The 12,459-nt window shown below is 41.2% G+C and overlaps 1 protein-coding gene across 1 annotated transcript; it reads left to right on the forward strand.

The window, feature by feature from the left end:
* Positions 1–7,529: 7,529 nt before the first annotated feature.
* LOC100837661 (protein CURVATURE THYLAKOID 1A, chloroplastic) lies at positions 7,530–8,758 on the forward strand. Its single transcript, XM_003563930.4, has 5 exons — positions 7,530–7,768; positions 7,841–7,932; positions 8,021–8,128; positions 8,222–8,293; positions 8,476–8,758. The coding sequence occupies exons 1-5, from the start codon at positions 7,642–7,644 to the stop codon at positions 8,539–8,541; spliced, it is 465 nt and encodes a 154-aa protein (XP_003563978.1). The 5' UTR covers positions 7,530–7,641; the 3' UTR covers positions 8,542–8,758.
* Positions 8,759–12,459: the final 3,701 nt, after the last annotated feature.

Raw genomic sequence — 12,459 nt, forward strand, 5'->3', positions numbered from 1 at the left:
GACGGCGAGGAGGAAGGCGTTAGGTGGGGCGGCTGTGGTTGAGGATGGGTCGCCTCCCGTGTCGCTTGGGGAGAGGGTGACGCGGGGGCTGGATGCTTGGTCACAAGGATTTGTTTGACTGCTAGAAGACAAGCAAAAATATTACGGCACTGAAGATCTAGGAGGAACTATATATGCCAGGGTAGAATAAACGGATGTTGCTATGGTGAAATGAAATGAATGTGAATGAATGTGTGTAGTTTCCATTGATTGAGTTCATATATATACAAGGGGAAGGGACACCAATACATGCATTGGTGTCCCAAGTTTTGGCATTCGCGTCCCAGTTTTGGGAAAATTGGGACACGAGCAGTAACAACCTTAACTGCCCTATTAACTATTAATTAACTAATAATTAATTCTAATTGATCATAACTAATTATTCTCAACACCCCCCCCCCCCCCCCCGATCAATTTGCTCCGTTGATATGTATATACTTGAAACATCATGGAATCTTGTAATCTTGTAATTTTCTCCAAAAACCCTGTGGGAAAAATATTGAGGAAAGTAATACTGATATTGATATGTTGTGAAAACTCCTTCTTAAAAACCCAATGGGAAAAATAAGGAGAAAATGGTACAACATATATTGGATATTGTTTCTTGATAATTCATATAGAATTATGTGAACAATAAATATGCCTTGTATATTATCCACAAAAATCACGGTGGGGAAAATAGAAAATATGACATATAATCTTATGTTAATATTGTTTCATTAAAAACCTTTTATGAGAAACTAGCGAGTAAAACTCATAATAGGAAAAGAGTACAATATGATGTTATGAACAAGTTAATTTCAGGTGAATACTCCCCCTGATGCTTACAAAATTTGAAGTCGTCGCATACCAATCCCATAGACACATTTTGAAATGTGGAGTTGGGTAAAGACTTAGTGAACAAATCTGCGAGGTTATCACATGATTTGGTTTGCAAGATATTTATCTCCCCATTTTGTTGTAATTCATGAGGATAGAACAGTTTAGATGCAATATGTTTTAGTTATATTGCTTTTTATATAACTTGTTTGCATCTATGCAACACAAGCAGAATTATCCTCATAGATAATTGTTGGTGATTCAATCGAACCAATACCACATGATTGTTGTATGTGGTTAATCATTCTGCGTAGCCATACACTTTCACGAGATGCTTCGTATAAAGCTATTATTTCAGAATGATTTGTGAATGTAGCCACTAATGTCTGCTTAGAAGACTTCCACGATATGGCTGTCCCACCGTGTAGGAACACAAAACCGGTCTGGGATCTGGCATTGTGGGGATCAGATAAATAGCCAGCATCAGTGTATCCAATTAATTCAGAGTATTCGTTTTCCTTTTGGAAATATAGACCTAGATCTCTAGTGCCTTGTAGGTAGCGAAATACTTGCTTGACTCCCACCCAATGGCATTTTGTTGGAGCTGCGTTGTGTCTTGCTAGTAAATTTACCTCAAATGCAATATCCGGCCGGGTGCAATTTATAGGTACATTAATGCCCCAATAGCACTAAGATATGGGAAATCAGGTCCCAAAATTTCATCTCCATCATCTTTTGGTATGAATGGATCTTTTTCTACGTCTAGAGATCGAACTGCCATAGGTGTTTTGCATGGATAGGATTTGCCCATGTTGAATTTTTCCAAGATTTTCTGGATATATGTAGCTTGGTGAACGAATATTCCCGAGGGAAGGTGCTCAAGTTGTAAATCTAAGGTGAACTTGGTTTTACCCAAATCTTTCATTTCAAATTCCGCCATTAGGTGATTGTATGTATCACAAAACTTCTTGATCTATACACTTGGACAATCATCATTGTTTGAGTATTCCTTCAGTGGAATAAACTCATTAGTCAGCTGTACCAATTTGACAGACTATGTTGATAAGCCATATAGTGACTTATTAAGGATTTGCACTATTCATGTTGTGTCTTTAGTGTGCATTTAGAAATTGGGATTCCTGGAGGAACCTATATGTCCAAAATAAGTGACATATAAAGATATTTTGTCACTACGTCTATTAGCTGCATAAATAGGCGATTTAGAACTGTCATTGAAATATGTTATCGAAAAATGATTCCACACATATATGGAGAATTGGTTTCGGATATCTGCGTGAACCCTTGTGCTACAAGCCTCGCCTTTGAGTTTCACCACCTCGTTATTTTCATTCCTCTTTCGAAAGAAAAATGGTGTAGGTATTACTTTCGTTGATACCTTCCTTTTTATTGAGCGAACCTGATTCTGCTTGCATTGCATCCTTTGATTGAATTCAGTCCGAGTGTTTACACACTATGCCATGGACGTGGTCTTTGGACCAGGATCATTCGGGAGGTTCTTTGCAATTATAGTGCAGAATGTATGTCGACAATTTTGTAGTCTTTTGATGATTCTCCAAAATCTTGATATTTGTGCATGGTTCCGTGTGTAGATCAGACACACGTGAGATCATCGTATGGATGATTATGTACCCATGATGACTATTCGCGGTTTCCCAATGCGGTCAAGTCTAGGTATTCCGATGTCCCAGTCATTGTGTGCACTATCGAGCTGGGTTTGTGGAGGTTTCCCTTCCACTAGGCGTATACTACCCATTTGGTATCTATCAACGTGAAGTTGAATTGCATTTACTGATTTTTGAGAGTATACTCAGAAGTTTTCTTCATTGCTTGAGAGGAGCTGAATCATGTGGTGTAGCCATACTTCTCCCCCTCGTGTAATGAATGGGGAGTTGAGTGGTTTTTTATTGGTACCTTCACTCTTTCAGGCACATTAATTGCATGATTTAAAGGATTTTATGATACCGTTGTAGTCAGTAAATGAGTATGGCAGATTATTTCCAACGTGTTGCAAATGAATGATTTTCTGAACTAGAGGTTCAGATCTTTGAGTACGTGGATTTGAGGAGAAAATGTGTTGGACATTCATATTGATTTTCTGGCATTCTTTCTAGTACTTGAAATCTCCCCCTAATGCCTGGAAATGCTACTCGGTGAAATAGACAGTGTACTGGCCATAAATAACTCCCCCTGATTGGGGCTCGAGGTATTTGTAAATGATGAAAAATACAGTTATTCCTCACATAGATCCCAAATTTGTGAGGGGCCATTGATGTACGCTGGGGTGGTGATATCGGCATTTAACCGAATAATCGCAGATGGGAAATCTTTGGTAGATGTCCACGTATAAATAGGATAGGGGAATTATTACAATATGGAGTTGTTCACTTATGAATTAAGTCAGCAGTGTGTAGAACAGCGTGACCTAACATGAGGTTGGTAAGTTGCAATTCATTAGTACAAGTCATGTGTAATGAGCTATATCCTTTGATCAGATATTCAAATCAAACCATTCTGAGTTTGGACATATGGGACATAGTGTTGAGCTTCAACCCCCCAAAACCATGCAATAATCATTGAAAGCTTGTAAGGAGAATTCTTCAACAATGTCATTTCGAATTGATTTAATTCGATATTCAGCATTACGAGCTTGTAGTTTACTACATTGGCTCATTATTTAGCATATACATGGTTTTGTGTGGATAGAAGACACACGTGAGACATCGTGTAGATGAACTTATTGAACCATGAAATACAGGAAAAGTCCAGACCATGGTTGTATGCAACCACAATTATCACTTTGAATGTGTTCAAGGAATTTGAGTGGTTTTGCTAGTATTTTGAGATATGAAGGTCCCAAAGTTAGCTTTCATGTAGCAGAAATAGTGCACTTGGAATCTGAATATTGAGAAAATTTAGCAGTATTTAAACCATGACCAATGGATTGGAATTGCTAGTAATTTTCCACATCATCCCTAATCCAAGGTGACAATGGCGACTATGCCACATTTGGAATGTATTGACATTCTGAAAAATTATTTTATACGCAACATGAGCTACAGGTTTGATGTATGTCTAGTACAATCCGGACGATAAAGAAAGAATTTTTCAAGAATTTTTTTGCCATATCCGTTACTTTTGTTAGAATGAGAAATTCCAATTGTTGTCATCATGGGTTTCTATATGAATTCCATTTCGACGGATATCTCTATGACTTATTAAAGTATAGAGTTCATGGAGCCGTTGTCCACTAGGCAAAATTCTTCGTCCATTTTGGATTGACTCCCGTAGAAAACTATATATTGAAAATGAAGAACTTTAATAGAAATTCTTAATAGATATATAGAATACATACAAACTTTGTGTAAGTATCAATGTGATGATACAATATCGTAATTTACAATACATATGTCAAATATGTAGGTACCAATATGTTGATACAATAATGTAATATTACAATATAAATGACAACATTTACTATAATTATTTACAACAACATTTGGACATAAATGTAGATAATATCTATTTTGGAGATAGGTAAACTAGCTTAGGTCTCCATATATGTCATTTGAAGTAAATTCAACAATCATGTTTTCCGTGCTCATTAGGTCCTCGGACGTTTGGAGTGGCAGGTTCTTACTTGGTTCCTCCATAATGTCATGCGAACAACCAGATTCCTTGGAATTGTCAGATTGGAGATTGAAGTGTGATTCAAATCTTCGTCCTTGTTGAGCATGTCGCTTGCGTCCCACGGATTGGAGGTACAGATCTACCAAATGACGGGGTTACGGCACTTCTTTGTGATATGCTTGTAGCACCCACATTTCTGACAAACATTAGATTTATCATATTGTGGCTTGAAAGTACCTTTTCCCTTTTCCGATACACGTGGCTGAAAATTCTTGTTGCTCGTTTGCTTGCCTTTGAAGTTTGTGGGTCGTCGAGATGACTCATCAAACTTGTTATTTTCCTGCAAATTGGCATGCACTTCAGGCAAAGGTGCAGCGCCAATAGAGCGCTGATGATGATTTCTTATGAGGAGTTCATCATGCTTTTAGGCTTGAAGTAGAACATGGATAAGATCAGAATATGTTGTGAATTGGCGTGCACAATATTGTTGCTGGAGGAAACTATCGGCCGGAAGCATGGTGGATAAGGTTTTTTCAATCTTGTCCGCTTCAGAGGGCTCCTTCTCGCAAAATTGCAACTTCGAACAAATTTTATGAACGGCATGATTGTACTCTCCAATGGATTTAAAATCTTGTAGGCGAAGTTGAGTCCATTCATGTGTGGCTTCAAGAAAAATTACAGCCTTCTGCCGTTCATATCTAGTTTGAAGGGCGAGCCATAATGTATACGGATCTTCTTCCATAAGATACTCTAATTTGAGATCAACATGGATGTGGTTCCTTATAATGTATAAGACATTATATTTGTATAAATCTGCAATGGGCGCTTGTCCCTCTGGAGGTGGTTGGATGGCCGCTGAAAGATTGCGGGTCGCAAGACTTACTTTTACGTCCATTGCCCAGGTTGGATAGTTATGGCCGTCGAGGGCGAGTTCATCGAACTCTTTCTCGGACATTTTGTCCTACATGGGGTTGAAAAATCATGGATTTTGTCAATTACTAGTGGGTAAAGCAAAACTGTTGTGGTAATTGTTGTAAATAAAATTGCAAAAATGTATGAAATTTAAGCGACGTTAAATTCATATGGTGTAGACCTCAAATAACATTTTGAAGATAATCACCAATTAGTGGTGTAGATCTCTCAGCTCTACGTGAAAAATTCGTTGCTTTCAATAAGGTGTATGTTTCCATGGAACATTCAACGCCATTTAGCATTTTACCGTTATTGAAAAACTGTAGCACCTTATGTTATTTTTTAATTTAATATTGGAAGAGCACGTTGAAGGTAGTCATTGTGTACATCCGACACAATGTAGACCTCTCAGCACTACGCGAAATAATTCGCCGCTTTCAATAAGGTGTATGTTCACACGGAACATTCAACGCCATTTAGCATTTTACTGTTATTGAAAGTCTATAGTACCTTGTGATTCACATATATTAAATTGAGGTAGTCACGTAGTGATGATTTTTGCTTATTACGAATGGAGCTTTTTCTTGAATCAAGTCAAATTTGTGCATATTGATGCCATTTGGGACTTAATCGATGAAACAAAACTCTCAAATTTGCAAGAAATAAGGATCTCAATTGCAAAGACATAAATATCACATGTAATAGGGAATGTATATCATACAAACACATTGAACATGATAATATTTACATAAACAAAGATGTTTTTGAATAGGAATCCAACAGAAAACTACTGGAATCTAAATAAATATAAGTCCAGGGACCTATAGATATAAACACTGCTACTATTAAACAGATATTTGGACCAAATCGAAAATAGCTGATAGTTTTGGGGTTTTCTGCAAATCTAGCCTTTTGCCAGTGGAGGGGGCACGCGCTGGGGCTTGGGCCTAGGCCTCGGCGGGCCCAGGACGGGACAGATTGGGGGGCGCGGGCAGGGGGGCCGGTTGGGGCGGTTAGGGTTAGGGTTTCCCCCAACCCATCCCCACGCCCGACGGCGCCCTCAAATCCGCCGCCAATCCCGCCGGCGCCGCTCGCCACTAGTCGCCGGCGCGCCTAGATAGAGGAGGGGCCCCCCTCGTTGGAGGAGAGGCCGAGGACCGCCGGGGGTGGTCGTCCCCGCGCAGGAGCGACCCTCGTTGGGACCGAATGGAGCGGCCCGGCCCGAGGCTGCGCGCTGACCGAGGTCAGGGGACGGGCCACGCGCCTTGGCCGGAGGCGGATGAAGGTGCCACGCCCAAGGGCGCGTTGGCCGGAGGCGGAGGAGGTGTCACGCCCGAGGGCGCGTTGGTCCGAGGCCGGCGGCTACGAACACGGCCCCAACCCGTGCGGGTCCAGTGGCGCCGAGGCCACGTCGTGGGGTCCAGTGACGACGAGGCCGCCGTGGTCCAGTGGTCCAGCGGCGACGGGATCACCGTGGTCCAGTGGTCCAACGGCAAGGAGGGTTCTAGGAGCGTTGAAAACAGCGGCGTCTCGGGATCCAACGTCATCGGCCAAGGTGAGTTCGCCGGCGACGAGACTCGAAGAGATCAGCAACAATCGAGGGCCGATTGTAGATCGCCATCTTCTTACCTTTTTTATTCTTCTCTGTTCTTCTTGTTTGTTTTTGCTCTGTAATGGCAGAGTCTAGCGTGCGTGATAACGTATTGTGAAATGAAATGAATGTGTGTAGTTTTTATTAATTTAGTTCATATATATACAAGAAGAAGGGACACCAATACATGCATTGGTGTCCCAAGTTTTGACATTCGCGTCCCAGTTTTGAGAAAATTGGGAAGCGAGCAGTTACAACCTTAAATGCCCTATTAATTATTAATTAATTAATAATTAATTCTAATTGATCATACCTAATTATTCTCAAGGACTGCAATGGCAAGGTTTACACCAGCCAGGCGAGTAACAAAAAGTACAGGTGGACGTTGCATTCCCCAATCTTATTCCTCTGCAATGGGAGGCCATCCATGGATTTTGAAGATAGGGGGACTGCCAATCACAGCCAAGCATACGGCCACGTCACCATCCAGAGAGGGTCCAAACTCCAAACACGAGCACAAGAGCACCGCCTAAACCACAACCGCCCCAGCTTTTTCGTTTGGCTTGTAGATAGCATAGCGGAAGACAGAGCGAGAGGCCGAGAAGGAATAGCACTAGCGATAAGCCACTGACATGGCTACCACGGCGTACTCCGTGGCCCTTCACGGCGGAGCACGCCTCCCCACCGCCGGCGCCGGCGCTCCTCGCTCCCCCTCCGCCCTTCTCCCGCGGCGCGCCTTTCACCCGCTCCGCCTCCAAGGTAAATATCGACTGGAGATTGTCCATGGAACGTTAATTTCTGGGCTCAGGTTGCTTCGTCCCTCATCTGCAGATGCGCCGAGGACGTCTCTGCTCCGTGTGAAGGCCGCCTCCGAGGACACCTCGGCGAGCGGCGACGAGCTCATCGAGGACCTGAAAGCCAAGGTTCGTACGGATTTCGAAACGAGCGTATCAGTGTGGTGCAATGTGCGTATCCAGTATCTTCCTGACACGCTTGTGCTCTGTGTTGCAGTGGGAAGCGGTTGAGGACAAGCCCACCTTCCTCCTGTACGGCGGCGGCGCCGTGGTTGCGCTCTGGCTCACCACCGTGGTGGTTGGCGCCATCAACTCCGTGCCGTTGGTACGTGTCCCCGGTGACGAAATCACCTCTTGCTTTCTGCGCAATTTTGCCCCTCTGAGCTTTGACGGTATTGTTTTTGTGTCTTCTGTGCAGCTCCCCAAGCTCCTGGAGCTCGTTGGGCTCGGGTACACCGGATGGTTTGTGTACCGCTATCTCCTCTTCAAGGTAACAAATCTTTATGCCGCACTCAATTATTTTTAATAATTGCTATCAAAAAATAGCCAGAAAACTTGACAAAAACTGGTTGGGCAAACAGAACTAGTATAAATCACCACAATGCCAAACAAAAACTGAATTGGGCAATTGTATGCGTGTGATGATGCCTTTTATTTTCTTACTGATTACAGGAAAGCAGGAAAGAGTTGGCCAGCGACATTGAGACCTTGAAGAAAAAGATCGCTGGAACAGAGTAAACTTGAGTTCTCCGGAAGGTTTTGGATGCTTCTTTGGTCTATCCATCTAATGGAAGAACACCTACTTGCTTAGAGTACTACCAATTGCCTTTGTGTGCTACATATATATCTGTATGCAAAAAGAATCTTTGGTATGGTGTCCAATGTCAATAGTGAAATTGTACCAAGTGTTTGAAAGCCTTCTCTTTCTTTTTATATAAATGTGTTTGTGCGAGCAGTGATCCGTTGGATTAGCTTTAGATGTTAGAGTAAAGATGAGAGACAAGAATGTTCTTGAGTTTACTTAATACCACTAGTTACACTAGTAAAACAAACAAATAGTTGGAGACTAGCCATACTCATCGTAGTTATCGCTAAATTGAAAGTCTACCATAACGTGGAGGATAGGTGACTCGGTTATTTAATTTATTGTTTTAGTTATTCGAGAATATTGTTGTTTATATAAAGTATGATGTACAATAACAATAAAATAACTTAATTTATAATAGCAGTATAGGTAACTAGTTAAACGACTATAGTAAAAATGGATATGTCAATCAAACATCAAATTCTATACAAGTTTCATGAATAAATAACATCCTTTAATGCAGTATGATATAATATTATGAATTTGAAATAATAATTAGTTTATGTTATATTAAATTGTATAAATTAGATTTGATGTTAACCAATAAGGTGATAATTGTATTGTTTAACACAAAAGCATACGACAGAAGAATTCTAAATTTTGTATATTAAGATACATTAATTTGGATCGGATAATAGTCTCCATGGCGTATTATTTGTCACGAAGACCTTTGAATATGTTCAGAATCATTTACGGAGGACGAGTGAGAACCCGTTGTGTATTAAGTATCTACTAATGCCGAACTAATTTCGCTCTAAAAAGTCACCATAAGTATAGTCGCGTGACCGCCAAACCCCCTCCCTAATTAGAATGTTTATTGTACTCACAAACACGCGCGTACACTACTCGCCACTATTTATGAACTCAACAAATAGTAACGAACCAGACTACCAGAGATTAACTCACTTTTTAATTTGATGATATGTCAAATGTATGTTCTACTACTAGAATGTGAAATCAATTTGTGTTAAATCTATTAAAAAAACATTTACATTCTTACGGTACAACAACCGACATATGTTGAAAAACAAAATTCTTGTCCCTCGTCGCCAGTTTATGCGTCTGTCCCTATTTGGGAATACGTGCTTATCTGAGTTTCATTTTGTTATATGAACCGGTTAACCTGATGTAGATGATTATTTCTCTAACAGTGACACACGCCATTTTATCTTATCTTTTCCACGCTAATCTCTCTGATCACGACTCCTAAAATTCTAACTGTGGTGAACTAAGTGCACCTGGGATGGGCGATATTTTATCTTACTTTATGAATCTAACTTCTTTTGAAGAACTTTATGCGCGATTGTAAAGTGTCAATGATTATGTGTTGCGATGAAAAGATGTACAACAATGTTGATATTTAGGTCATGATAAATTAATTTTTTACAAAAACAAAGTTGTTTGGTAAAATAAAATTATAATAAAATCTATAAAAATTTGACTTGCGATACGGTAAACAAAGTTTATCATAGTGCTTATAACTTTTGTTAACAGAATAATCTGTAATTTGGATATTTTTGTTAAAAAGATCATAAGTTAAATTGACTAATATTGGAAAATTATTTTCCATCTATTTACAAAAAGTCAAATAATAACATTGACTAAATATACATTTAGTTTCGTATAGAAAAAATATCAACGACGACAATCATTTTACCAATTTATTTTGGCCAACATGCATATCATTATTATACTTAATATTTTGTCACTCAGGATGCTACATGCCGAGTTTCACTTCTACATCTTTGTCGGTGGATGCCCAGTTTCACTTCTACATCTTTGTCGGTGGTACATGCATGTTGCTAGAGCTGACAGGAATAATTGCTTCTGTCTCGAATTCTTTGACCGGCATGCGGGAGATCTGATCACTGCATTTTCTTTTACCGGAACATGTAAACATTTTGCAGATTGTCCATATTACTCTAGGGTGCGTAAAATGGGATGATGTCAGCCTTTTCTTAATATGTAAGTTATATGATACAAAACCATGATCATTAGTAAGAATTTTCAAAGACGAATCTATTGATATAAATTTCATGTATGTAGAAACACATATCAATAGAGTTTTCATCGGTCACAACTTTGTCTTAACAAAAACAAAATACGCCAACCTTTGTAAAATGGGAGGAGTATTTGATTAATGTTATTTATCTAGGCATTAATTATAAGATATGACCTATTGTACCACATTGTTTATTGTCTTTTCTAAATGACGTGGAACACACAAGACAACAAACCATTACTTAGGCTCGTACTAAGAAGAGTGAGAGAATGTACAATATTAGATATAATAACAACCTCTCCAACAAGTGGTTTCTTAACCTTGTTACTAACACCTCAAAAGTATATATAATATATTGTAGTTGGTCCCACAAAAACATGATATAATTAACAACCCTTGCTCTAATAGTACTTTTGTTGTTACTTACGTCTTGGTTTGCGTGTAGTACTAGTTTCTTTAGGGAGAAACCACTACTTCTTTGCTCCTCGGCTTTATACAGCCACATCATCAAATTTTGACATGTCATCATATTAGTACCAGCTGACTCATCTTATTGGAGATGCCCTTATAAATCATTGCACATGAGTTTATTACTCCCTCTTATCCATATTAATTGTCTTAAATTTGCCCAAATATGGATGTATCTATACCTAAAAAGTGTCTACTGAACCGGAGTAGTTTTTTTTTCAAATTGCTAGGGCACAGTCTTCTGAGAAAATACTTTTCTCAGTCGACGCGACATTTAGATGAAATAAATAAAATAATAACTAGTATTTGGCAAAAGTCGTTTGTTGGTCTGGTGGTTCGGTGGTGTTATGCATGTAGTGCATGTAGAGCAGGGCTCCGGCACCAGCGGGTTCGGGTACGGTCAATACCGACGACCGACCCTCAACCGCTATCGGGTATGAAATTTAACCGTACCCGCCACTCGCCTCGGGTACGGGTTACCCGCGGGTATTTTTACCTGACCCGCTGAGCATTTAGAAAACCGAATTCAGCAGCATACACACAGAAAATAAAAAAGTAGGAGCAGAAAACAAATCAGTATGCATCATCATAAAACTCTCACACATTGTCGAACTAGCTAGCATTAATAATCTTCCGTTCTGAACAACACAGAGCAAAGCCAGCAGCGGCGCCGTTTCAAACAGCACGAACTCCCCTGTGCTCCTCGTCTTCCAATTTTCCTACTTCTCCAACATACCTCAATTAATTATTACAGGCGTATCTTTTGAACTTTGGTGTCGTTTGCTTTTCTCAGTTTTTCCTAATTGAGCACAACGTTGATGCAAACCGTTCTTACCATCAAGGCATCAATGTAACCACGCACCCAAAGAGCATGCGGGTCCTCATCACGCTGGACTGGCGGGTGGCACACCGAACCATGGCTCACCCATCGCGTCCTTAAGGAGCACGCCGAACAGCTTCACGTTCTTCTCCTCGCACTCGGGTCGGCCCTGGCGTCCGCAGTCGGCAGGTGTCGTGCCTGTTGGAGGAGGCAGGTGCGCGGTCGGCGGACTGGTGGAGGAGGCGGGGCGCGGCCGCGCGGGCAGGTGGAGGAGGCGGGGCGTGGCCGCGCGGGCTGGTGGAGGAGGAGGCGCGGGCCGGCGGACTGGCGGAGCGAGGCCGCTCGGGGAGGAAGCTAGGCGTCAGCGGAAGGCGGAGAGCTGGAGGAGAGGCGGCCAGGTGGGGGCGTGAGCGCGACGGCGCGGTGGAGGGCAGGCGCCCCGGCCTGGCGGCGGACACGGGAGGGGATTCAGGCGGGGCGGGGAATTTGGGGGTTAGGGTT

Source organism: Brachypodium distachyon, chromosome 1 (assembly GCF_000005505.3).
Source record: "Brachypodium distachyon strain Bd21 chromosome 1, Brachypodium_distachyon_v3.0, whole genome shotgun sequence".
Lineage (NCBI taxonomy): Eukaryota > Viridiplantae > Streptophyta > Magnoliopsida > Poales > Poaceae > Brachypodium > Brachypodium distachyon.

Coding starts and splice junctions, on each gene's coding strand:
- LOC100837661 (XM_003563930.4), top strand. CDS start 7,642: ATGGCTACCACGGCGTACTCCGTGGCCCTTCACGGCGGAGCACGCCTC. Junction 7,769..7,840: donor TCACCCGCTCCGCCTCCAAG/GTAAATATCGAC, acceptor CCTCATCTGCAG/ATGCGCCGAGGACGTCTCTG. Junction 7,933..8,020: donor TCGAGGACCTGAAAGCCAAG/GTTCGTACGGAT, acceptor TCTGTGTTGCAG/TGGGAAGCGGTTGAGGACAA.